This window comes from Oncorhynchus mykiss, chromosome 27, assembly GCF_013265735.2.
Source record: "Oncorhynchus mykiss isolate Arlee chromosome 27, USDA_OmykA_1.1, whole genome shotgun sequence".
Lineage (NCBI taxonomy): Eukaryota > Metazoa > Chordata > Actinopteri > Salmoniformes > Salmonidae > Oncorhynchus > Oncorhynchus mykiss.
This window is the reverse complement of record NC_048591.1, coordinates 16,877,555-16,902,852: the sequence shown is the minus strand read 5'-3', so window position 1 is coordinate 16,902,852 and position 25,298 is coordinate 16,877,555. Positions and strand designations below refer to the sequence as shown.

At 44.8% G+C, this 25,298-nt stretch overlaps 1 protein-coding gene across 8 annotated transcripts in view; it reads left to right on the top strand.

Moving 5' to 3' along the window:
- LOC110507646 (neurobeachin-like) overlaps positions 1-25,298 on the top strand; it is a 307,618-nt gene that overhangs the window by 161,362 nt on the left and 120,958 nt on the right. For all 8 annotated transcript variants that reach the window (XM_036965232.1, XM_036965228.1, XM_036965226.1 and 5 more), the window contains one exon: positions 11,411-11,557. In XM_036965232.1, the coding sequence (XP_036821127.1) occupies positions 11,411-11,557 (147 nt within the window). The remainder of the gene's footprint in view (positions 1-11,410; positions 11,558-25,298) is intronic.

Sequence of the window (25,298 nt, the reverse complement as noted above, 5' to 3'; positions counted from 1 at the left end):
GTGTGTGTGTGTGTGTGTGTGTGTGTGTGTGTGTGTGTGTGTGTGTGTGTGTGTTCTGATGCTTTCTTTCTGCAGCAGACCCTGAAGAAAATAATGTTGTCAATGCTTTTTTTCCTGTTTGTAAACTGTTGTTCTCCCTGTCCTTTAGTAGGTGGCATATGTGCGTGTCAGTGGTGTCTCTCCCAGTCTGAAGACTTGTTGACACCCTGGTGTCTCTCAGTGCTTCTAATGACTACAATAATGTAGAAGTTTCTCCTGTGAGAAGGATTGTATTTTTTGCTCTCTCTCTCTTGCTCTCCCCCCTCACAATCTCTACCCTCCCCCACTCTCTTTATGGGCCTTGGTCGAAAGTAGTGCTCTATATAGGAAATGTTGTGCGATTTGGGACACAGCCCATATTAAAGATGAGATGTATCTTTAGTGGATAATCTAGAGCATCAGATCGTTAGTAGTCTCCGTCTCCAAACTCTGTTTCCTGTGGTTTGACAGCCACTCCCACCAACCGTAGTACACATACATAGAACATAGTCTGTTTATTACAGATATAGAAGTTAACAAAACATAATGCCAGTGGGTTGTTAGCTATGTAGTGGTTATTACAGATATAGATTTTAGTGGGAAGGCCTGTTGAGAGAGAGAGAGTTTACTCTTCAGTTCCTTCTTGAATGTGTGGATTGAAACTTCAACATTGACAGGGTGAGGAGGACTAAGGAGGGTTAGCGTTGTGTCTCTGCCCTCTGTCTGTCAGTATGACTATACCCTCTGTGTTCTGTAGCAGCAGCAGAGGATATAGTTAGCTGATTGGAACTGGGGAACCATGAAATGGAAGTCAGGTTCATATTGATCCAGTGTTTAACAGGCTGTTCTACCTCCAGGTGTCCTTGCTGCCTTGCTCAGATGAACAGGCAGAGTGCGTCCCAAATGGCACCTTATTCCCCCATAGGCTCTGGTCAAAAGTAGTGGACAATCAGGCTCTCTCTGACCCTCTGCTACTCACACACTGATCTTTATAGCTCGTTACAGCAGAATTTGCACACACATGCACGCACAAATTCACGCACACGCAGACAAACACACACTCTACTACATAGCAGTAGAACACACATCATCACTTGCTACCATTCTGTAAATTATACTATATCCTCTCTAGCCTGCCATTCCCTGGTTCATTATTATGACTAATGAAGATTCACTCTGAAGGAGATGAGAGCTGCATGTTGTCTGACTGACTTTCAATGAGCTCTCTAAGGTATAGCTCTGTGGAGCATGCCTGGAACCTCAATAATACAGTAAGTGATGAGTAAAGGTATAACTACAGAGCTTCTAGCTCCAGAGCATCTAGCTCCAGAGCATCTAGCTCCAGAGCTTCTAGCTACAGAGCATCTAGCTCCAGAGCTTCTAGCTACAGAGCATCTAGCTACAGAGCATCTAGCTACAGAGCTTCTAGCTACAGAGCATCTAGCTCCAGAGCTTCTAGCTACAGAGCATCTAGCTCCAGAGCATCTAGCTCCAGAGCATCTAGCTACAGAGCTTCTAGCTACAGAGCATCTAGCTCCAGAGCATCCAGCTCCAGAGCGTCTAGCTACAGAGCATCTAGCTACAAGGCATCTAGCTACAAGGCATCTAGCTACAAGGCATCTAGCTACAGGGTATCTAGCTACAGGGTATCTAGCTTCAGGGTATCTAGCTTCAGAGCATCTAGCAACAGAACATTTAGTTATAGATTATCTAGCTACAGAGCATCTAGCTACAGGGCATCTAGCTACAGAGCATCTAGCTACAGGATATCTAGCTACAGAGCATCTAGCAACAGAACATTCAGCTACAGATTAACTAGCTCCAGAGCATCTAGCTACAGGGCATCTAGCTACAGAGCATTTAGCTACAAGGCATCTAGCTACAGGGCATTTAGCTATAGAGCATCTAGCAACCGAACATTTAGCTACAGAGCATCTAGCTACAGGGCATCTAGCTATAGCTACAGAGCATCTAGCTACAGGGCATCTAGCTATAGCTACAGGACATCTAGCTACAAGGCATCTAGCTACAGGGTATCTAGCTACAGAGCATCTAGCAACAGAACATTTAGCTACAGAACATTTAGCTACAGAGCATCCAACTACAGAGCATCTAGCTACAGGGCATCTAGCTACAGGGCATCTAGCTATAGCTACAGAGCATCTAGCTGCAGAGCATTTAGCTACAGAGCATCTAGCTACATGGGCATTTAGCTATAGCTATAGAGCATCTAGCTGCAGAGCATCTATCTACAGGGCATCTAGCTACATGGGATCGAGCTACAGAGCCTCTCGCTACAGGGCATCAAGCTTAAGGGCATCTAGCTAGAGGGCATCTAGCCACACAGCGTCTAGCTACAGAGAATCTACTGTACTTACAGAGTATCTAGGCCAGGGCTGATCTCCAGGTATAGAGGGTGTAGTAATGAGACTTTGTCTCTACTCTCTCTTTACTTTCTATTTCTACTCTCTCCCTACTCTGTCTCTACTCTCTTTCGACTCTCTCACTCTACTCCCTGTCTCTACTCTGTCTCTACTCTCTTTCTACTCTCTCTCTAATCTCTGTCTCTATTCTCTCTCTATTCTCTCTCTACTCTCTGTTTCTACTCTCTCTCTACTCTCTGTTTTTACTCTGTTTCTACTCTCTGTTTCTACTCTCTCTCTCTACTCTCTGTCTCTACTCTCTGTCTCTACTCTCTGTTTCTACTCTCTCTCTCTACTCTCTGTCTCTACTCTCTGTTTCTACTCTCTCTCTACTCTCTCTCTACTCTCTGTTTCTACTCTCTCTCTCTCCTCTCTGTTTCTACTCTCTCTACACTTTCTCTCTACTCTCTCTCTCCACTCTCTGTCTCTACTCTCTGTCTCTTCTCTTTCTACTCTCTGTCTCTACTCTCTGTTTCTACTCTCTCTACTCTGTTTCTACTTTCTCTCGACTCTGTTTCTACTCTCTCTCTCTACTCTCTCCCTCTACTCTGTCTCTCTACTATCTGTTTCTACTCTCTGTTTCTACTCTCTGTCTCTACTCTGTCTCTCTCTCTCTGTATTCTCGGTTTCTACGCTCTCTCTCTCTACTCTCTGTTTCTACTCTCTCTCTACTCTCTGTTTCTATTCTCTCTCTACTCTGTTTCTACTCTCTGTTTCTACTCTCTCTCTACTCTGCTTTTACGCTCTCTCTCTACTCTCTGTTTCTACTCTCTGTTTCTACTGTCTCTCTACTCTTTCTCTACTCTCTGTCTCTACTCTCTGTTTCTACTCTCTCTCTCTACTCTCTATTTCTACCATCTGTCTCTACTCTCTGTTTCTACTCTCTCTACTCTGTCTATACTCTCTCTCTACTCTCTCTCTACTCTCTGTCTCACTCTCTCTCTACTCTCTGTCTTTACTCTCTGTTTCTACTCTCTCTACTCTCTCTCTACTTTGTCTTTACTCTAACTCTACTCTCTCTCTACTCTCTCTCTACTCTCTGTTTCTACTCTCTCTCTCTACTCTCTGTTTCTACTGTTTCTACTCTCTTTTTCTACTCTCTACTCTCTGTTTCTACTCTCTGTTTCTACTTTCTCTCTACTATCTGTTTCTACTCTCTCTGTATTCTCTGTTTCTACTCTCTCTCTCTCTACTCTTTGTTTCTACTCTCTCTCTACTCTCTGTTTCTACTCTCTGTTTCTACTCTGTTTCTACTCTCTCTACTTTGTTTCTACTCTCTCTCTACTCTCTGTTTCTACTCTCTGTTTCTACTCTGTTTCTACTCTCTCCCTACTCTTTCTCTACTCTCTGTCTCTACTCTCTGTTTCTACTCTCTCTCTACTCTTTGTTTCTACTATCTGTCTCTACTCTCTGTTTCTACTCTCTCTCTACTCTGTCTTTACTCTAACTCTACTCTCTCTCTACTCTCTGTCTCTACTCTCTCTCTACTCTCTCTCTACTATCTGTCTCACTCTCTCTCTACTCTCTGTCTTTACGCTCTGTTTCTACTCTCTCTACTCTCTCTCTCTACTTTGTCTTTACTCTAACTCTACTCTATATCTACTCTCTCTCTACTCTGTTTCTACTCTCTCTCTACTCTCTGTTTCTACTCTCTCTCTCTCCTCCCTGTTTCTACTCTCTCTCTACGCTTTCTCTCTACTCTCTGTCTCTACTCTCTGTCTCTACTCTCTGTCTCTACTCTGTTTCTACTATCTCCCTCTATGCTCTGTCTCTACTCTCTCTCCACTCTGTCTCTACTCTCTGTCTCTTCCCTTTCTACTCTCTGTTTCTACTCTCTCTACTCTGTTTCTACTTTCTCTCGACTCTGTTTCTACTCTCTCTCTCTACTCTCTGTTTCTACTCTCTCTCTCTCCTCCCTGTTTCTACTCTCTCTCTACGCTTTCTCTCTACTCTCTGTCTTTACTCTCTGTCTCTACTCTCTGTCTCTACTCTGTTTCTACTATCTCCCTCTACGCTCTGTCTCTACTCTCTCTCCACTCTGTCTCTACTCTCTGTCTCTTCCCTTTCTACTCTCTGTTTCTACTCTCTCTACTCTGTTTCTACTTTCTCTCGACTCTGTTTCTACTCTCTCTCTCTACTCTCTCCCTCTACTCTGTCTCTCTACTATCTGTTTCTACTCTCTGTTTCTACTCTCTGTCTCTACTGTCTCTCTCTCTGTATTCTCTGTTTCTATGCTCTCTCTCTCTACTCTCTGTTTCTACTCTCTCTCTCCTCCCTGTTTCTACTCTCTCTCTACGCTTTCTCTCTACTCTCTGTCTCTACTCTCTGTCTCTACTCTCTGTCTCTACTCTGTTTCTACTATCTCCCTCTGCGCTCTGTCTCTACTCTCTCTCCACTCTGTCTCTACTCTCTGTCTCTTCTCTTTCTACTCTCTGTTTCTACTCTCTCTACTCTGTTTCTACTTTCTCTCGACTCTGTTTCTACTCTCTCTCTCTGTTTCTACTCTCTGTCTCTACTGTCTCTCTCTCTGTATTCTCTGTTTCTATGCTCTCTCTCTCTACTCTCTGTTTCTACTCTCTCTCTACTCTCTCTACTCTCTGTTTCTATTCTCTCTCTACTCTCTGTTTCTACTCTCTGTTTCTACTCTCTCTCTACTCTGCTTTTACTCTCTCTCTCTACTCTGTTTCTACTCTCTGTTTCTACTCTCTCTACTCTCTGTCTCTACTCTCTGTCTCTACTCTCTGTTTCTACTCTCTCTCTACTCTCTCTCTCTCTCTACTCTCTGTTTCTATTCTCTCTCTACTCTCTGTTTCTACTCTCTGTTTCTACTCTCTCTCTACTCTGCTTTTACTCGCTCTCTCTACTCTCTGTTTCTACTCTCTGTTTCTACTCTCTCTCTCTACTCTCTCCCTCTACTCTGTCTCTCTATTATCTGTTTCTACTCTCTGTTTCTACTCTCTACTCTGTCTCTCTCTCTGTATTCTCGGTTTCTACGCTCTCTCGCTCTACTCTCTGTTTCTACTCTCTCTCTACTCTCTCTCTCTACTCTCTGTTTCTATTCTCTCTCTACTCTCTGTTTCTACTCTCTCTCTACTCTGCTTTTACTCTCTCTCTACTCTCTGTTTCAACTCTCTGTTTCTACTCTCTCCCTACTCTTTCTCTACTCTCTGTCTCTACTCTCTGTTTCTACTCTCTCTCTCTACTCTCTGTTTCTACTATCTGTCTCTACTCTCTGTTTCTACTCTCTCTCTACTCTGTCTTTACTCTAACTCTACTCTCTGTCTCTACTCTCTCTCTACTCTCTCTCTACTCTCTGTCTCACTCTCTCTCTACTCTCTGTCTTTACTCTCTGTTTCTACTCTCTCTACTCTCTCTCTACACTTTGTCTTTACTCTATCTCTACTCTCTCTCTACTCTGTGTTTCTACTCTCTCTCTACTCTCTGTTTCTACTCTCTCTCTACTCTCTGTTTCTACTCTGTTTCTACTCTCTTTTTCTACTCTCTACTCTCTGTTTCTACTCTCTGTTTCTACTTTCTCTCTACTATCTGTTTCTACTCTCTCTGTCTTCTCTGTTTCTACTCTCTCTCTCTACTCTTTGTTTCTACTCTCTCTCTACTCTCTGTTTCTACTCTCTGTTTCTACTCTGTTTCTACTCTCTCTACTCTCTGTTTCTACTCTTTGTTTCTTTCCTGTTTTAGACTGAGCAGCGTCTCCCAGCGTTCAGACTATCCCAGGGTTCAGTGATGCCGGACTGCTTGTATCGTGTGGAATGTGAATCCCGTGGAGAGAGAGGCAGGGGGAGGGAGAGAGGCTGCATAGGAGGGCAGAGAGAGATCTGGGAATGATGTAGGCTGGAAAATGGAAGAGAAGAGAAGAGGGGACTACAGTTAAGGAAACACTGCTATGTGAATAGGAAATGCTACTATATTAAACACAGTTCATGAAGCAGTGCAAGGAGACAGAGTGGTGTTTTGCCCTGTTATCACTCTGTAGGATTATCATGTCATAAAGCATAGAGACTTTACAGAGACAAGTAGGCATGGGTTAATTAAGGCTGGGTTTGTTAGGGGTAGAGGGACACCCCCATCTAGGAACAGTGTCTGGAGAGAGGGAAGAGGCAAGAGGCAAGAAAGGAGGAGGAAAAAGCCCATTCTGCATTGCTGTTACTGTCCAAAACAAACGCTAAAACTTTGCATCTGTCTCCGATTTCGCTGTTCTGGGCGGGATCTGTGTTGGTAGCGTGGAGGCATGGGAGGAAACGTTCTCTCCAAAACGGTTCTTGTCAGGTCGCTAGTGTGGTGGACGAACACACAACATAAAGCTTTTTTAATGACTTTCCAAAACATAAATGATGGATGTTCAGCCTGTTTCTTTTGCAGTAAATATACATGTCCTGCATAGCAGTATTGCCCATTTTGTTTGATCCAGTTTGTGTAATTGATGTACAATATTTGTTATTCAAAAAAAGCTCCACTGTAATTCTAATGTTTCATCTTTTATTTATGGTTGTATATGTTGAATTATTCTAAAGTATATTTGCCATTAGACTTATTCCTCTGTTGGGAAATGTACTGTAGCAGAGTAGGCTGTTAAGTGAAACAACATGTGATAGAGTTTCTCCTTAAGGAGCGAGAGGTTGGGGCTTATGAGACGTAGGAGACCAAGAAAAACACATGCTCCTTGACTCTGACTGAGGCTATAAAAATGAAAGGCTCATGCCATAGAATACTTCAGGGTTCTCCCAATATATAAAACATGGACCGTTATATCACAGTTTGAGCCTTTGCTTCTTTTTTAGAAGCCTATCAACTATTATCTATTCCACATTGAACAGTAAAACTACTGAACACTAAAATAGTTCCCTTCTCTGAGATTGTAAACTTTATTTGACCAAAGCTGAAAGCCCACATCCACTTGCTATCATCACCCTCGGACTGGGAGGGAAATGTCCTCGTAGTGGAAACATTGAAAATGTGTCAGTCTGTCCTGTTGACATGGCGATAGGGAATGGGTGACATTAGCTTTGCTCTCTCTTCCTCCTCCTCTCGCTCTCTCCCCCTTTTTCTCTCTCTCCCTCTCTCTTCCACTCCCGGTCCCTCTCTCTCCCTCTCCCTCTCTCTATCTTCAATGCTTTTCTTTTCTTTTCTTGTTGATTCTGAATCATAAACCTGATCACCTTATATTTGCCATTCTTCCTATATAAAAACACAATATCCCAATCTCTTTCCTCCTCCTCCGTGTGTTGTGAAGGGAAAGGTGGAGGATTTAAAAGCTTTCTAACGAGGCAGCCTTGACACCTCAGCGCTGTCAGATCTTAATGTTGACAAACGGCCATCTATCTCACCGCCCGCTTTGATTAGGGAACATCTCTGAGTGGAGTGGCTATCACTCATGACAAGATGGCTTTTCATGTCAGCACATTTTCTCTCCCTGTCCTGCTTCTTTTTTTCTGATTATTTATAACCCTATATTTTACCCCTTGATAACTAAATTGCATTGTGGACAAAGCAGTTTGCTCGGTCCCCTCCTCTCACTCTTTTTTTTCTCTCCTTTTCTCTCTCTCTTTCTCTTGCTCTCTCTGTTGCTTGCTCGCTCTCATTCTCTCTTATTGATGTTGGTGGCATGCCTGTAGAAATCAGCATGGTTTATTTAGTCTAGTTCCCACTCGGGTCCTCTGCTCCATCGTGCCAATCAGAGAGTCAGCTTCTCTGCTCAGCTTCCCCTCGTTGACCCTATGAAGGATAATGACGCTTTACTGAATTACAGTTTTAAGTTTCACTCTCTTCTCTTTGATGCTAGACAAGTGGCTGGCTGCTGGCTGGCTGGCTGACTGCTTGCTGGCTGCTAGATAGCTCTGGCCTTTCTTTAACGCTACACAGAATTCACTTCCGAAACACTCCAACTTCTTCCATGCGTCTGATGAAAGCTCTCCAGACACGAGACAGAGCAGGAAGCTGCTTTTTTCACAGTAATCGTGCTGACAACAGTTGAAGGAGATCTCTTCAAGACAAGGTGCTTGTTCCTTCTAGGAGCGCCAGGCATACTGAGAGCCTCGCTGAGAGAAAACATGGCAGACGAGTGTCATACACCTCCCATTTTTCCAGACGCGTTCTGCAGCTTTTCTTACACACACAGAGAGTTCCTGTTTCTCACAGATACTGTATGACCTTAAAGAAGACAAATCCTCATAGGCATCTCTGTGAGGTCATGTGTAACAGACGTGTGCTGGGGATGGGGATGGGTTTAGCTGGCATGCTGGGGTTGGGCTGAGCTTGGGGTGGGGTTGAGCTGGAGCTAGGGTTGGGCTGGGGTTGGGTTGGGGCTGGGGTTAGGCTGGGGTTGGGGCTAGGGTTGGGGTTGGAGTGGGCGGGGTTGGGTTGGGTTGGGTTGGGTAGGTCTGCGTTGGGTTGGGTTGGGGTAGGGGTAGGGCTAGGGTTGGGGTTGAGTTTGGGCTGGGGTTGGGGTTGGGCTGGGGCTAGGCCTGCCACGCAGGCTCCTCGCGGAGTGCAATGTAAGGCAGGTGGTTAGAGCATTGGACTAGTAACCGGAAGGTTGCAAAAACGAATCCCGAGCTGACAAGGTAAAAATCTGTCATTCTGCCTCTGAACAAGGCAGTTAACCCACCGTTCCTAGGCCGTCATTGAAAATAAGAATGTGTTCTTAACTGACTTGCCTAGTTAAATAAAGGTGTAAAAAAAATTGGTTTTTTTAAATACCGATTTCCAATTGTTATGAAAATATCGGCCATAATTAATCTTCCATTCCGATTAATCGGTCGACCTCTAGTCTGTACGTACTGTATAGTCTGTACGTACTGTATGGTGTGGATGTACTGTATAGTCTGTATGTACTGTATGGTGTGGATGTACTGTATAGTCTGTATGTACTGTATGGTGTGGATGTACTGTATAGTCTGTATGTACTGTATGGTGTGGATGTACTGTATAGTCTGTATGTACTGTATGGTGTGGATGTACTGTATGGTGTGGATGTACTGTATAGTGTGGATGTACTGTATGGTGTGGATGTACTGTATAGTCTGGATGTACTGTATGGTGTGGATGTACTGTATAGTGTGGATGTACTGTATGGTGTGGATGTACTGTATAATGTGGATGTGCTGTATAGTGTGGATGTGCTGTATGGTGTGGATGTACTGTATAGTCTGTATGTACTGTATGGTGTGGATGTACTGTATGGTGTGGATGTACTGTATAGTTGGATGTGCTGTATGGTCTGTATGTACTGTATAGTCTGTATGTACTGTATGGTGTGGATGTACTGTATAGTCTGTATGTACTGTATGGTGTGGATGTACTGTATGGTGTGGATGTACTGTATAGTGTGGATGTGCTGTATGGTGTGGATGTACTGTATAGTGTGGATGTGCTGTATGGTGTGGATGTACTGTATAGTCTGTATGTACTGTATGGTGTGGATGTACTGTATGGTGTGGATGTACTGTATAGTGTGGATGTACTGTATGGTGTGGATGTACTGTATAGTCTGTATGTGCTGTATGGTGTGGATGTACTGTATAGTCTGTATGTGCTGTATGGTGTGGATGTACTGTATGGTGTGGATGTACTGTATAGTGTGGATGTACTGTATGGTGTGGATGTACTGTATGGTGTGGATGTACTGTATAGTCTGTATGTGCTGTATGGTGTGGATGTACTGTATAGTGTGGATGTGCTGTATGGTGTGGATGTACTGTATGGTGTGGATGTGCTGTATGGTGTGGATGTACTGTATGGTGTGGATGTACTGTAAAGTCTATGTTCTGTATAGTCTGTATGTACTGTATGGTGTGGATGTACTGTATAGTCTGGATGTACTGTATGGTGTGGATGTACTGTATAGTCTGTATGTACTGTATGGTGTGGGTGTACTGTATAGTCTGTATGTACTGTATGGTGTGGATGTACTGTGTAGTCTGTATGTACTGTATAGTCTGTATGTACTGTATGGTGTGGATGTACTGTATAGTCTGTATGTACTGTATGGTGTGGATGTACTGTATAGTCTGTATGTACTGTATGGTGTGGATGTACTGTATAGTCTGGATGTACTGTGTAGTCTGGATGTACTGTGTAGTCTGTATGTACTGTATAGTCTGTATGTACTGGATAGTCTGTATGTACTGTATGGTGTGGATGTACTGTATAGTCTGTATGTACTGTATGGTGTGGGTGAACTTTAAGGTGGGACACAGCCTGTAGAGGGATGGTCCTGTTCCACTAGACTGTACCTGTATGGCCGTATGATGAGATGTGATGGTGTTACCAGTCTCTTAATTGATCTGTTTGTTCAGTGTGGTTCTGTCTGAGCTCTGAAAGCAGCAGCAGCCGATAGATACAGTTCCAAAAGACTCTGAGCAGGAGATATATTCTCAGCACTCTGTTGCCGCTTTCTATAGAGAAAACAGTGTTTCATAGTTTATCTTGTCTGACAACAAACGCTGAAAAAGCCTATCAGTTTAGATGCTGGAAATGTATTAAATGTGTTCATATGTTCACTGTGGGTTCTGATGTCAATAGTTATGAAATACTACAGTACACTTCTTTTTACTCCAAGTCAGTCATCATTGGACGTTTCATGTAGAGATTGTGGGTACTGGATAATCCAGACTTTTGTAGCTTGCCGGATGTTATGGTATGCGTTTTAGAAAACTATCAAAACCAGATTCCCCTTTGGCTCCACTGATGTGACACTTGAAAGCATTTTTAATCTCCTTATCTTTCCACACTGATTTGAATCTGCTCTTTAGGGTTCAGGGTTGAGATGTTTAGCTGTCTGAATGTTTCCTGGCTGTTCTGTCTGACTGTTCTCTGGCTGTATGACTGTTCTGTCTGGCTGTTGTCTGACTTTTCTGACTATTCCTCTCTCGCCACCCTCTGTTCTGGCTGTTCTCTGACTGACTGTTCCTACTGTTTTGTCTTTCTGCCCCTCCCCACTCCCCCTCCAGGCAGCAAGGAGGATGAGTTGGTCAAGTCGAAGAAGGGGTTCCACAGCCAGACAGTAGCCAATCAGAGCCCAGAGACGGACCTGATGTTGGATGGAGACGATGACACTGCCAGTCTGCTGCAGGAGAAAGAGATGGACAACCTGGCTGGTGAGACGCATACACAAACACGCACTCACACACACACACACATACACACACAAACACGCACATCTTTATCCTATGTTTGGGTCATGGTTTATGTGTTTGGCTGTGTAAGTGGATCTGGACAGTGTTTCCAAGGTGTTCAGGTGAAAGTATAGTTGCTGTGTGATAGTGTGTGTGTGAAACGAACCGTTCTGTGTTGTTTTGGTTCTCCAGCGCCGTTCCTTCCTCGCCTGTTTGTCTCCAGAGGTCAGTCAGTCATCTCAGTCCAAGTTAAACCATATTGATTCCGGAAGGATGATCAATCTGAACATGACTGCGTATCAAATGGCACCCTATTATTTAGTTAGTGCACTACTTTTGACTAGGGCACATAGTACTTTGGTCAAAAGTAGTGCAATGGGGTGCCATTTGGAATGCACCCTACAGTGCATTTGGAAAGTATTCAGACCTCTTAACTTACAGCCTTGTTCTAAAATGGATTCAATTGTATTTTTTCCCCTCAGTAATTTTTGCTAATTTATAATTGTTTTTAAAATGGAAACATCACATTTACATAAGTATTCAGACCCTTTACTTAGTACTTTGTTGAAGCACCTTCGGCAGCGATTACAGCCTTGAGTCTTCTTGGGTATGACGCTATCAACTTGGCACACCTGTATTTCTCCCATTCTTCTCTGCAGATCCTCTCAAGCTCTGTCAGGTTAGATTTTTAATATGTATTATTATTTTTATTTCACCTTTATTTAACCAGGTAGGAAAGTTGAGAACAAGTTCTCATTTACAATTGCGATCTGGCCAAGATAAAGCAAAGCAGTTCGACACATACAACAACACAGAGTTACATATGGAGTAAAACAAACAGTCAATAATACAGTAGAAAAATAAGTCTATATACAATGTGAGCAAATGAGGTGAGATAAGGGAGGTAAAGGCAAAAAAAAGGCCATGGTGGCGAAGTAAATACAATATAGCAAGTAAAACACTGGAATGGTAGATTTGCAGTGGAAGAATCTGGAAAGTAGAGATATAAATAATGGGGTGCAAAATAAAGAAATACAGTAGGGGGAGAGGTAGTTGTTTTGGCTAAATTATAGATGGGCTATGTACATTTGCAGTAATCTGTGAGCTGCTCTGACAGCTGGTACTTAAAGCTAGTGAGGGAGATAAGTGTTTCCAGTTTCAGAGATTTTTGTAGTTCGTTCAAGTCATTGGCAGCAGAGAACTGGAAAGAGAGGCGGCCAAAAGAAGAATTGGTTTTGGGGGTGACCAGAGAGATATACCTGCTGGAGCACGTGCTACAGGTGGGTGCTGCTATGGTGACCAGCGAGCTGAGATAAGGAGGGACATTTCCTAGCAGGGTCTTGTAGATGACCTGGAGCCAGTGGGTTTGGCGACGAGTATGAAGCGAGGGCTAGACAATGAGAGCGTACAGGGGCTTTGGTGACAAAACGGATTGTGAGTCTGGAAGGAGAGTTTACAGTCTAACCAGACACCTAGGTATTTGTAGTTGTCCACATATTCTGAGTCAGAACCGTCCAGAGTAGTGATGTTGGACGGGCGGGCAGGTGCAGGCAGCGATCGGTTAAAATGCATGCATTTAGTTTTACTTGTATTTAAGAGCAATTGGAGGCCACGGAAGGAGAGTTGTCTGGCATTGAAGCTTGCCTGGAGGGTTGTTAACACAGTTTCCAAAGAAGGGCCAGAAGTATACAGAATGGTGTCGTCTGCGTAGAGGTGGATCAGAGACTCACCAGCAGCAAGAGCGCGACATCATTGATGTATACAGAGAAGAGAGTCGGTCCAAGAATTTAACCCTGAGGCACCCCCATAGAGACTGTCAGAGGCCCGGACAACAGGCCGATTTGACACACTGAACTCTATCAGAGAAGTAATTGGTGAACCAGGCGAGGCAATCATTTGAGAAACCAAGGCTATCTAGTCTGCCGATGACGATGTGGTGATTGACAGAGTCGAAAGCCTTGGCCAGATCAATGAATACGGCTGCACAGTTTTGTTTCTTATTGATGGTGGTTAAGAAATCGTTTAGGACCTTGAGCGTGGCTGAAGTGCACTCATGGCCAGCTCTGAAACCAGATTGCATAGCGGAGAAGGTATGGTGGGATTCGAAATGGTCGGTAATCTGTTTGTTGACTTGGCTTTCGAAGACCCTAAAAAGGTCTGAAAATGTTGTAGTTAAGGATGAAGATTTCAGGATTTTTGGTGGTCTTCCTAAGCCAGGATTCAGACACGGCTAAAACATCCGGGTTGCCAGAGTGTGCTAAAGCACTGAATAAAACAAACTTAGGGAGGAGGCTTCTAATGTTGACATGCATGAAACCAAGGCTATTACGGTTACAGAAGTCATCAAAAGAGAGTGCCTGGGGAATAGGAGTGGAGCTAGGCACTGCAGGGCCTGGATTCACCTCTACATCACCAGAGGAACAGAGGAGAAGGATAAGGCTTCGGCTAAAAGCTATGAGAATTGGTCGTCTAGAACGTCCGGAACAGAGAGTAAAAGGAGGTTTCTGGGGGCGATAAAATAGCTTCAAGGTATAATGTACAGACAAAGGTATGGTAGGATGGGAATACAGTGGAGGGAAACCTAAGTATTGAGTGATGATGAGAGAGATATTGTCTCTAGAAACATAATTCAAACCAGGTGATGTCATCGCATGTGTGGGTGGTGGAACTGAAAGGTTGGATAAGGTATAATGAGCAGTGCTAGAGGCTACAGTGAAATAAGCCAATAAACACTAACCAGAACAGCAATGGACAAGGCATATTTAAGGAGAGGCATGCTTAATCGAGTGATCATAAGGGTCCAGTGAGTAGTGAGGTTGGTTGGGGTAACGGCGATTCAGCTAGGCCGGGCCATCGGTAGCAGGCTAGCATAGGATGGAGGTCTGTTTTTAGCCACCTCGTGCGTTTCCGTCGGTAGATTAGTGGGGTTCCGTGTGGTAGAGGGGATCAATCCAATTGTCAAAATAGATATAGTTATAGTGACCCAAGAACATTTTTCCGATAGATCTATTCAGATAGCAGCCGATAAGACAGCTAACGATTAGATGGCCTCAGATGGGCGTTCAGGTAACGTATCGACAGAGGCGCCAGTTGGATAATTCCCTCGGGCAGATAATGTCGGTAGTCCAGTTGTGAAGACCCGGTGGGGCTCCAGGAGTGGCTGATGGAACTCTCCAGCTGGCTAGCTCCGGAATAATTGATGTTTGCTCCAGGATCGTCGTAAGACAATTGTCACACGGATAGCAGCGAGCTAGCTGCGAGATCCAGGTGTAAATGTCCAGAGCTTTCGGTTGAAATCCGGGGATATGGAGAGAAAAATAGGTCCGGTCGCGTTGTACAAAACTGGCGATAGCTTTTCAAGCTAAAGGATAGCTGATGACCATCAACCGTGGTTAGCTTAAAACTAACGTTAGCCAGTGAATTGGCTAGCTTCTGGTTAGCTTCTGGTTAGCTTCTGGCTAGCTTCTATTGTGGATTTCAGATTTGAGGTAAATAATCTTTTTTTTTTAATTGGTGAGGTGGGTTGCAGGAGTGTGTTTTTGAAGTTGAGTATTTGGAAAATAAAACATATAAAAGATATGCGAAGAAAGATGTAAATATATATATATATACGGGATGGGGAGATGGGGAGCATTGCTGCACAGCTATTTTCAGGTCTTCGATCAGGTAAAAAAAAAAACATCCCCACAGCATGATGCTGCCACCAACATGCTTCACTGTAGGCATGGTGCCAGGTTTCCTCCAGACGTAATGCTTGGCTTTCAGGCCAAAGAGTTCAATCTTGGTTTCATCAGAACAAAGAATCTTGTTTCTCATGGTCTGAGAGTCTTTAAGTGCCTTTTAGCAAACTCCAAGCGGGCTGTCATGTGCCTTTTACTGAAGAGTGGCTTCTGTCTGGCCACTCTACCATAAAGGCCTGATTGGTGGAGTGATGCAGAGAAGGTTCTCCCATCTCCACAGAGGATCTCTAGAGCTCTGTCAGTGACCATCAGATTATTGGTCACCTCCCTGACTAAGGTCCTTCTCCCCCATTGCTCTGTTTGGTCGGGCGGCCAGCTCTAGGAAGAGTCTTGGTGGTTCCAAACTTCTTCCATTTAAGAATGATGGAGGCCACTGTGTTCTTGAGGACCTTCAATGCTGCAGAAATGTTTTGGTACCCTTCCCCAGATCTGTCCCTTGACACAATCCTGTCTCGGAGCTCTATGGACAATTCCTTCGACCTCATGGCTTGGTTTTTGCTCCGATATGCACTATCAACTGTGGGACCTTATTTAAGTGATAATGCCCGAGAAGCCGGTGTTTGGAGGATATATTGGCACGGAGTTGTTAGGGCCAGCAAACCGTGCCAATATATCCTCCAAACACCGGCTTCAGGAGCATTATCACCTTTAAAGAACGGGTTACCAATATATTCAAACAATTATTTACTTATTTTTATTAAAAACTAGATTTTTATTCATTTATTCATACTTCCACAAGGTATAGTCCTGACACACATCTAGGGTTGCTAGAGACCCGACCCAGTCGTTTGTTCTAAATGTTCCATTGCTATAATGTCTGGCAACATTCTTATCCCTTGCCTGCTACCTAGCCAACTACGGCTAACTTACAGTCACGTCAATAAGTGCAGTCGGAATAACAGCAAAGTAGCTGCATTTGCATTTGTTTAAGCTGTTTTCTAGTGACATTTATTTGGATACATCCATAACAATGAGGTAATGAGGCGCGATTTCACCTGGCATAGAAAATGTGCTCACTATTGACTCTTGTTCAGAGGAGCTAGCCAGCAACACAGCTACAGTAACACGATCGCTTCAAACTGAAGCTGGAAAGACTGCAAATTAGCAATGTTTTATTTGACCCTTTTTCAATTCAATTTTGTTTGTATATCTGTATTTCGACTGGCTGAGAAACGCTGCCTGCCAGTCTTTCTTGTCCCGGACAGCAGGATATTGAATTTGAATATCTAAACAATGTTGTAAATGTTGGAGAGGCGGACTGCAAGGTTTATTCAGATCTCAGCTGTTGAAAACGAAATGTTAGTCTAAAAGAAATGTGAGATATTGTCTAGATGCTAAAGTGGAGATCAAGTTTATAAGTTGCCTGGCTGGGCTGATGAGACAGTGGATAGCGCAGTCAGATGGAAGAGAGTAAATAGGTATTTTAACGTCATAGATTTAGCCGGTGGCAGTTTGTGGAACAGACACCGGCTGGAATGCGGTTTTAACCAATCAACATTCAGGATTAGACCTACCCGTTGTATAAATAAACAGGTGTGTGCCTTTCCAAATCATGTCCAATCAATTGAATTTACCACAGGTGGACTCCAATAATGTTGTAGAAACATCTCAAGAAGATCAATGGAAACAGGATGCACCTGAGCTCTACTTTGAGTATCATAGCAAAAGGTCTGAATACTTATGTAAATAAGGTGTTTCTGTTTTCTATTTTTAATACATTTGCAAAAATTCTAACAACCTGTTTTCACTTTGTCATTATGGGGTACTGTGTGTAGATTGCTGAGGAAAAACATATATTTAATCAATTTTACAGTAAGGCTGTAATGTAACAAAATTTGGAAAAAGTCAAGGGGTCTGAATACTTTCCGAAGGCACTGTATGTCACCATTCCCCTTCTAAATGGCCCAGACAATCAGTGGCTAAACTAACATTTACCTAACCTGACAAACTGAACTATTAACCCACATTAACTCTATGATCTTACTGATTATAACAGACAGAGAAACTATGAAAACAAAAGAATGAATGAAAATTACTTGAATCAACCTCCTCAGTAGAAATAAATATTGAAATAAACAAATCACAATTACTCATTAAAACATATGAGATGGTTGTTTGATATCTATACATTTTATTTTCATTAGAACACTGAGTCATGGACTACACCCCAAATGGCACCCTATTCCTTTTTATAGTGCACTACTTTTAACCAGGGTCCATAGTGTGCATTATAAAGGGTCCAAAGTGTGCATTATATAGGAAAAGGGTGTCATTTGGGACACATCCATGCAGACGAAAGGGTCTGTTAATAAGACCTGTTCCATGACATGATGTCTGAATGTCCAGAAAATAAATTGCATGTTTAAATAATGACATTTAAAATGAATATTCTCTTGGAGGCTTGGAGTTTTTATCTGAACAGGCAGGAGAGTTCATACAGCTGGCAGGGCTACAGTGAAACATGTAATATAATATTAATAAATGCAATTAAGCAGACACTTTTATCCATAGTGTGTGCATACATTTTTAAATGGGTGGCCCCAGCAGCAATCAAACTCACAATCGTTGCATTGCAAGAATCCTCATCTACCAACTGAGCAACACTGTTCTATCAGGTCCTGAGATGTACAGACTGGATGGATGTAGAGGTAGAGCAGTACAGACTGGATGGATGTAGAGGTAGAGCAGTACAGACTGGATGGATGTAGAGGTAGAGCAGTACAGACTGGATGGATGTAGAGGTAGAGCAGTACAGACTGGATGGATGTAGAGGTAGAGCAGTACAGACTGGATGGGTGTAGAGGTAGAGCAGTACAGACTGGATGGGTGTAGAGGTAGAGCAGTACAGACTGGATGGATGTAGGGGTAGAGCAGTACAGACTGGATGGATGTAGGGGTAGAGCAGTACAGACTGGATGGATGTAGGGTAGAGCAGTACAGACTGGATGAATGTAGGGTAGAGCAGTACAGACTGGATGGATGTAGGGTAGAGCAGTACAGACTGGATGGATGTAGAGGTAGAGCAGTACAGACTGAATGGATGTAGAGCAGTACAGACTGGATGGATGTAGGGGTAGAGCAGTACAGACTGGATGGATGTAGGGGTAGAGCAGTACAGACTGGACGGATGTAGAGGTAGAGCAGTACAGACTGGATGGATGTAGAGGTAGAGCAGTACAGACTGGATGGATGTAGAGGTAGAGCAGTACAGACTGAATGGATGTAGAGGTAGAGCAGTACAGACTGGATGGATGTAGAGGTAGAGCAGTACAGACTGGATGGATATAGGGGTAGAGCAGTACAGACTGGATGGATGTAGAGGTAGAGCAGTACAGACTGGATGGATATGGAGGTAAAGCAGTAAAGACTGGATGGATGTAGAGCAGTACAGACTGGATGGATGTGGAGGTAGAGCAGTACAGACTGGATGGATGTGGAGGTAAAGCAGTACAGACTGGATGGATGTAGAGCAGTACAGACTGGATGGATGTGGAGGTAGAGCAGTACAGACTGGATGGATGTGGAGGTAAAGCAGTACAGACTGGATGGATGTAGAGGTAGAGCAGTACAGACTGGATGGATGTAGAGGTAGAGCAGTACAGACTGGATGGGTGTAGAGGTAGAGCAGTACAGACTGGATGGATGTAGAGGTAGAGCAGTACAGACTGGATGGATGTAGGGGTAGAGCAGTACAGACTGGATGGATGTAGGGTAGAGCAGTACAGACTGGATGGATGTAGAGGTAGAGCAGTACAGACTGGATGGATATAGGGGTAGAGCAGTACAGACTGAATGGATGTAGAGCAGTACAGACTGGATGGATGTAGGGGTAGAGCAGTACAGACTGGATGGATGTAGGGGTAGAGCAGTACAGACTGGACGGATGTAGAGGTAGAGCAGTACAGACTGGATGGATGTAGAGGTAGAGCAGTACAGACTGGATGGATGTAGAGGTAGAGCAGTACAGACTGAATGGATGTAGAGGTAGAGCAGTACAGACTGGATGGATGTAGAGGTAGAGCAGTACAGACTGGATGGATATAGGGGTAGAGCAGTACAGACTGGATGGATGTAGAGGTAGAGCAGTACAGACTGGATGGATATGGAGGTAAAGCAGTAAAGACTGGATGGATGTAGAGCAGTACAGACTGGATGGATGTGGAGGTAGAGCAGTACAGACTGGATGGATGTGGAGGTAAAGCAGTACAGACTGGATGGATGTAGAGCAGTACAGACTGGATGGATGTGGAGGTAGAGCAGTACAGACTGGATGGATGTGGAGGTAAAGCAGTACAGACTGGATGGATGTAGAGGTAGAGCAGTACAGACTGGATGGATGTAGAGGTAGAGCAGTACAGACTGGATGGGTGTAGAGGTAGAGCAGTACAGACTGGATGGATGTAGAGGTAGAGCAGTACAGACTGGATGGATGTAGGGGTAGAGCAGTACAGACTGGATGGATGTAGGGTAGAGCAGTACAGACTGGATGGATGTAGAGGTAGAGCAGTACAGACTGGATGGATATAGGGGTAGAGCAGTACAGACTGGATGGATGTAGAGGTAAAGCAGGACAGACTGGATGGATGTAGAGGTAGAGCAGTACAGACTGGATGGATGTGGAGGTAAAGCAGTACAGACTGGATGGATGTGGAGGTAAAGCAGTACAGACTGAATTGATGTAGAGCAGTACAGACTGGATGGATGTAGGGGTAGAGCAGTACAGACTGGATGGATGTAGGGGTAGAGCAGTACAGACAGGATGGATGTAGAGGTAGAGCAGTACAGACTGGATGGATGTGGAGGTAAAGCAGTACAGACTGGATGTATGTGGAGGTAAAGCAGTACAGACTGAATGGATGTAGAGCAGTACAGACTGGATGGATGTAGGGGTAGAGCAGTACAGACTGGATGGATGTAGGGGTAGAGCAGTACAGACTGGATGGATGTAGAGGTAGAGCAGTACAGACTGGATGGATGTAGACGTAGAGTAGTACAGACTGGATGGATGTAGATGTAGAGCAGTACAGACTGGATGGATGTAGAGCATTACAGACTGGATGGATGTAGAGGTAGAGCAGTACAGACTGGATGGATGTAGAGGTAGAGCAGTACAGAATGGATGGGTGTAGAGGTAGAGCAGTACAGACTGGATGGGTGTAGAGGTAGAGCAGTACAGACTGGATGGATGTGGAGGTAAAGCAGTAAAGACTGGATGGATGTAGAGGTAGAGCAGTACAGACTGGATGGATGTAGAGGTAGAGCAGTACAGAATGGATGGATGTAGAGGTAGAGCAGTACAGACTGGATGGATGTAGAGGTAGAGCAGTACAGACTGGATGGATGTGGAGGTAAAGCAGTAAAGACTGGATGGATGTAGAGCAGTACAGACTGGATGGATGTGGAGGTAGAGCAGTACAGACTGGATGGATGTAGAGGTAGAGCAGTACAGAATGGATGGATGTAGAGGTAGAGCAGTACAGACTGGATGGATGTGGAGGTAAAGCAGTAAAGACTGGATGGATGTAGAGCAGTACAGACTGGATGGATGTGGAGGTAGAGCAGTACAGACTGGATGGATGTAGAGCAGTACAGACTGGATGGATATGGAGGTAGAGCAGTACAGACTGGATGGATGTAGAGGTAGAGCTGTATAGACTGGATGGATGTAGAGGTAGAGCAGTACAGACTGAATGGATGTAGAGCAGTACAGACTGGATTGATGTAGGGGTAGAGCAGTACAGACTGGATGGAAGTAGGGGTAGATTAGTACAGACTGGACGGATGTAGAGGTAGAGCAGTACAGACTGGATGGATGTAGGGGTAGAGCAGTACAGACTGGATGGATGTAGGGGTAGATTAGTACAGACTGGACGGATGTAGAGGTAGAGCAGTACAGACTGGATGGATGTAGAGGTAGAGCAGTACAGACTGGATGGATGTAGGGGTAGAGCAGTACAGACTGGATGGATGTAGGGGTAGATTAGTACAGACTGGATGGATGTAGGGGTAGAGCAGTACAGACTGGATGGATATAGGGGTAGAGCAGTACAGACTGGATGGATGTAGAGGTAGAGCAGTACAGACTGGATGGATATGGAGGTAAAGCAGTAAAGACTGGATGGATGTAGAGCAGTACAGACTGGATGGATGTGGAGGTAAAGCAGTACAGACTGGATGGATGTGAAGGTAAAGCAGTACAGACTGGATGGATTTGGAGGTATAGCAGTACAGACTGGATGGATGTAGAGCAGTACAGACTGGATGGATGTAGAGGTAGAGCAGTACAGACTGGATGGATGTAGAGGGAGAGCAGTACAGACTGGATGATGTAGAGGTAGAGCAGTACAGACTGGATGGATGTAGAGGTAGAGCAGTACAGACTGGATGGATGTAGAGGTAGAGCAGTACAGACTGGATGGATGTAGGGGTAGAGCAGTACAGACTGGATGGATGTAGAGGTAGAGCAGTACAGACTAGATTGATGTGGAGGTAAAGCAGTAAAGACTGGATGGATGTAGAGCAGTACAGACTGGATGGATGTGGAGGTAGAGCAGTACAGACTGGATGGATGTGGAGGTAAAGCAGTACAGACTGGATGGATGTGGAGGTAAAGCAGTACAGACTGGATGGATGTAGAGGTAGAGCAGTACAGACTGGATGGATGTAGAGGTAGAGCAGTACAGACTGGATGGATGTAGAGGTAGAGTAGTACAGACTGGATGGGTGTAGAGGTAGAGCAGTACAGACTGGATGGATGTGGAGGTAAAGCAGTACAGACTGGATGGATGTGGAGGTAGAGCAGTACAGACTGGATGGATGTGGAGGTAAAGCAGTACAGACTGGATGGATTTGGAGGTAGAGCAGTACAGACTGGATGGATGTAGAGCAGTACAGACTGGATGGATGTAGAGGTAGAGCAGTACAGACTGGATGGATGTAGAGGTAGAGCAGTACAGACTGGATGGATGTAGAGGTAGAGCAGTACAGACTGGATGGATGTAGAGGTAGAGCAGTACAGACTGGATGGATGTAGAGGTAGAGCAGTACAGACTGGATGGATGTAGGGGTAGAGCAGTACAGACTGGATGGATGTAGAGGTAGAGCAGTACAGACTAGATGGATGTGGAGGTAAAGCAGTAAAGACTGGATGGATGTAGAGCAGTACAGACTGGATGGATGTGGAGGTAGAGCAGTACAGACTGGATGGATGTGGAGGTAAAGCAGTACAGACTGGATGGATGTGGAGGTAAAGCAGTACAGACTGGATGGATGTAGAGGTAGAGCAGTACAGACTGGATGGATGTAGAGGTAGAGCAGTACAGACTGGATGGATGTCGGGGTAGAGTAGTACAGACTGGATGGATGTGGGGGTAGAGCAGTACAGACTGGATGGATGTGGAGGTAAAGCAGTACAGACTGGATGGATGTGGAGGTAGAGCAGTACAGACTGGATGGATTTGGAGGTAAAGCAGTACAGACTGGATGGATGTAGAGCAGTACAGACTGGATGGATGTAGGAGTAGAGCAGTACAGACTGGATGGATGTAGGGTAGAGCAGTACAGACTGGATGGATGTAGAGGTAGAGCAGTACAGACTGGGTGGATGTAGAGGTAGAGCAGTACAGACTGGATGGATGTAGAGGTAGAACAGTACAGACTGGATGGATGTAGAGGTAGAGCAGTACAGACTGGATGGATGTAGAGGTAGAGCAGTACAGACTGGATGGATGTAGAGGTATACCAGTACAGACTGGATGGATTTGGAGGTAAAGCAGTACAGACTGGATGGATGTAGAGCAGTACAGACTGGATGGATGTAGGAGTAGAGCAGTACAGACTGGATGGATGTAGGGTAGAGCAGTACAGACTGGATGGATGTAGAGGTAGAGCAGTACAGACTGGATGGATGTAGAGGTAGAGCAGTACAGACTGGATGGATGTAGAGGTATACCAGTACAGACTGGATGGATTTGGAGGTAAAGCAGTACAGACTGGATGGATGTAGAGCAGTACAGACTGGATGGATGTAGGAGTAGAGCAGTACAGACTGGATGGATGTAGGGTAGAGCAGTACAGACTGGATGGATGTAGAGGTAAAGCAGTACAGACTGGATGGATGTAGAGGTAGAGCAGTACAGACTGGATGGATGTAGAGGTAGAGCAGTACAGACTGGATGGATGTAGAGGTAGAGCAGTACAGACTGGATGGATGTAGAGGTAGAACAGTACAGACTGGATGGATGTAGAGGTAGAGCAGTACAGACTGGATGGATGTAGAGGTAGAGCAGTACAGACTGGATGGATGTAGAGGTATACCAGTACAGACTGGATGGATGTAGAGGTAAAGCAGTACAGACTGGATGGATGTAGAGGTAAAGCAGTCGTGTGGTTAATAATGCAGCTAATGAACATCCCGTCCAGTCCTGGCCAGTTTAATGTTAAACCTCAGTTCCCTTTCAGTCAGTCACTCGGTATAACATACTTGGGGAGTCAACAACCAGTCATATTAACCTGAAGGAAACTGAATGCCGAGCCCGCCCTCAGATGCCCCGCCTTCCTGGCTAGAATACCAGGGCTCTAAAGCTCGCCTGAATGCAGAACGTGTCACGCCATTTGCTTTTCAAGCACATAAAGATTTAGCTCCAACTTAGGTGTCTGTTAGTGGTTAGAGAGTGCTTGTCCCCCTGGACGTTGCAATTTTGGGTTCTTTTTGTGTTTGCTACTTTCTTTATTTTTTTATTTTACCCCGTCCCCAATTTCGTGGTATCCAATTGTTTTAGTAGCTACTATCTTGTCTCATCGCTACAACTCCCATATCGGCTCGGGAGAGACGAAGGTTGAAAGTCCCCAACCAAGCCGCACTGCTTCTTAACACAGCGCGCATCCAACCCGGAAGCCAGCCGCACCAATGTAGGCACTGCTTTCTTGCTTAAGTAAGATGGCCAGTGGTGAGAGTTAGTTCAAAAAGGCTAACCACCCAAGTTTATACCTCTGACCGTGCCCTAAAGATATTCACGAATGCTCTCCTGTTTGCCTGGGGTGGAAACACACTCAGGAGGCTTTGCCTTGGACCAGTTCGTGTGACCATTATCTCCAGCTGTGTTCAACTTCTATTTGTCGTTGGACTGACTTTGTGGGAAAGATTGGGGTTGCTGGTGAAGGGTCTTCAGGTGAAGTAACCTTGGAAATGGGGTTGTCTGAGGCCAGGAGAGAGCAGCAGCGGTGGTCGGAGTTGAGAGGGGTGTCATCCCAGCCGAGTGAGGCTCATTCTGATTTTTCTGTCAGTGTTCAGAGTCCGGATTCCGGGGATGATATACTATCCCTGGTTGGCTCTGGAGGGTTTTCAGTGTGAATCGGATGTCGGATCAGTTCGGCAGGGGAGAGTGAATCATTGGTGGTTAATGTGCATTTGACGAAGCTGTGTTTGTAGGGCTGCAGATCACCTGGGGTGGTTGGCCGTCTTCTCCCCTGCAGCAGGTTTTGGGGAAGGTATTTACCTCCTGTCCCTGCAGCGGTGAAGTGTTGCTTACCCCTATTTAAAGATTTTGCAGATGAGCTACAGGCGACCTGGTATTCACCTCATTCAGCCAGGCTGGTGCTACCAGGTTATGGCAAATGCATGAATGTAGAAGGTTTGGAGGAGGCTGGGCTCATTTGCACATGCCCAATGGATTGAAAGCTCGCAAATTACTTAGCTCCAGAGGATAACAAGGGTGCTAATCCTAACATGGTGCTTCCGAAAAAACAGTGCTGGTGCTCTGCCTCTTCAGGGAATAATGTATGGGAGACTGGTAGCGTGCTCCGTCCAGTGGCAGGCACGCGCTGTTTCACCATGTGTGATGAGGACGGTGATGAGGATGTACGTTCTGCAGTTCGCTGTGCGTCATACTTTTCGTGGCGTCCTTATGCCTACGGTCCCCGAGGTCCTAGTACCTGTCTTGAGAGATTTTCTCTCTCCTTCAAAAGCTGGCTATTCAGGTGGT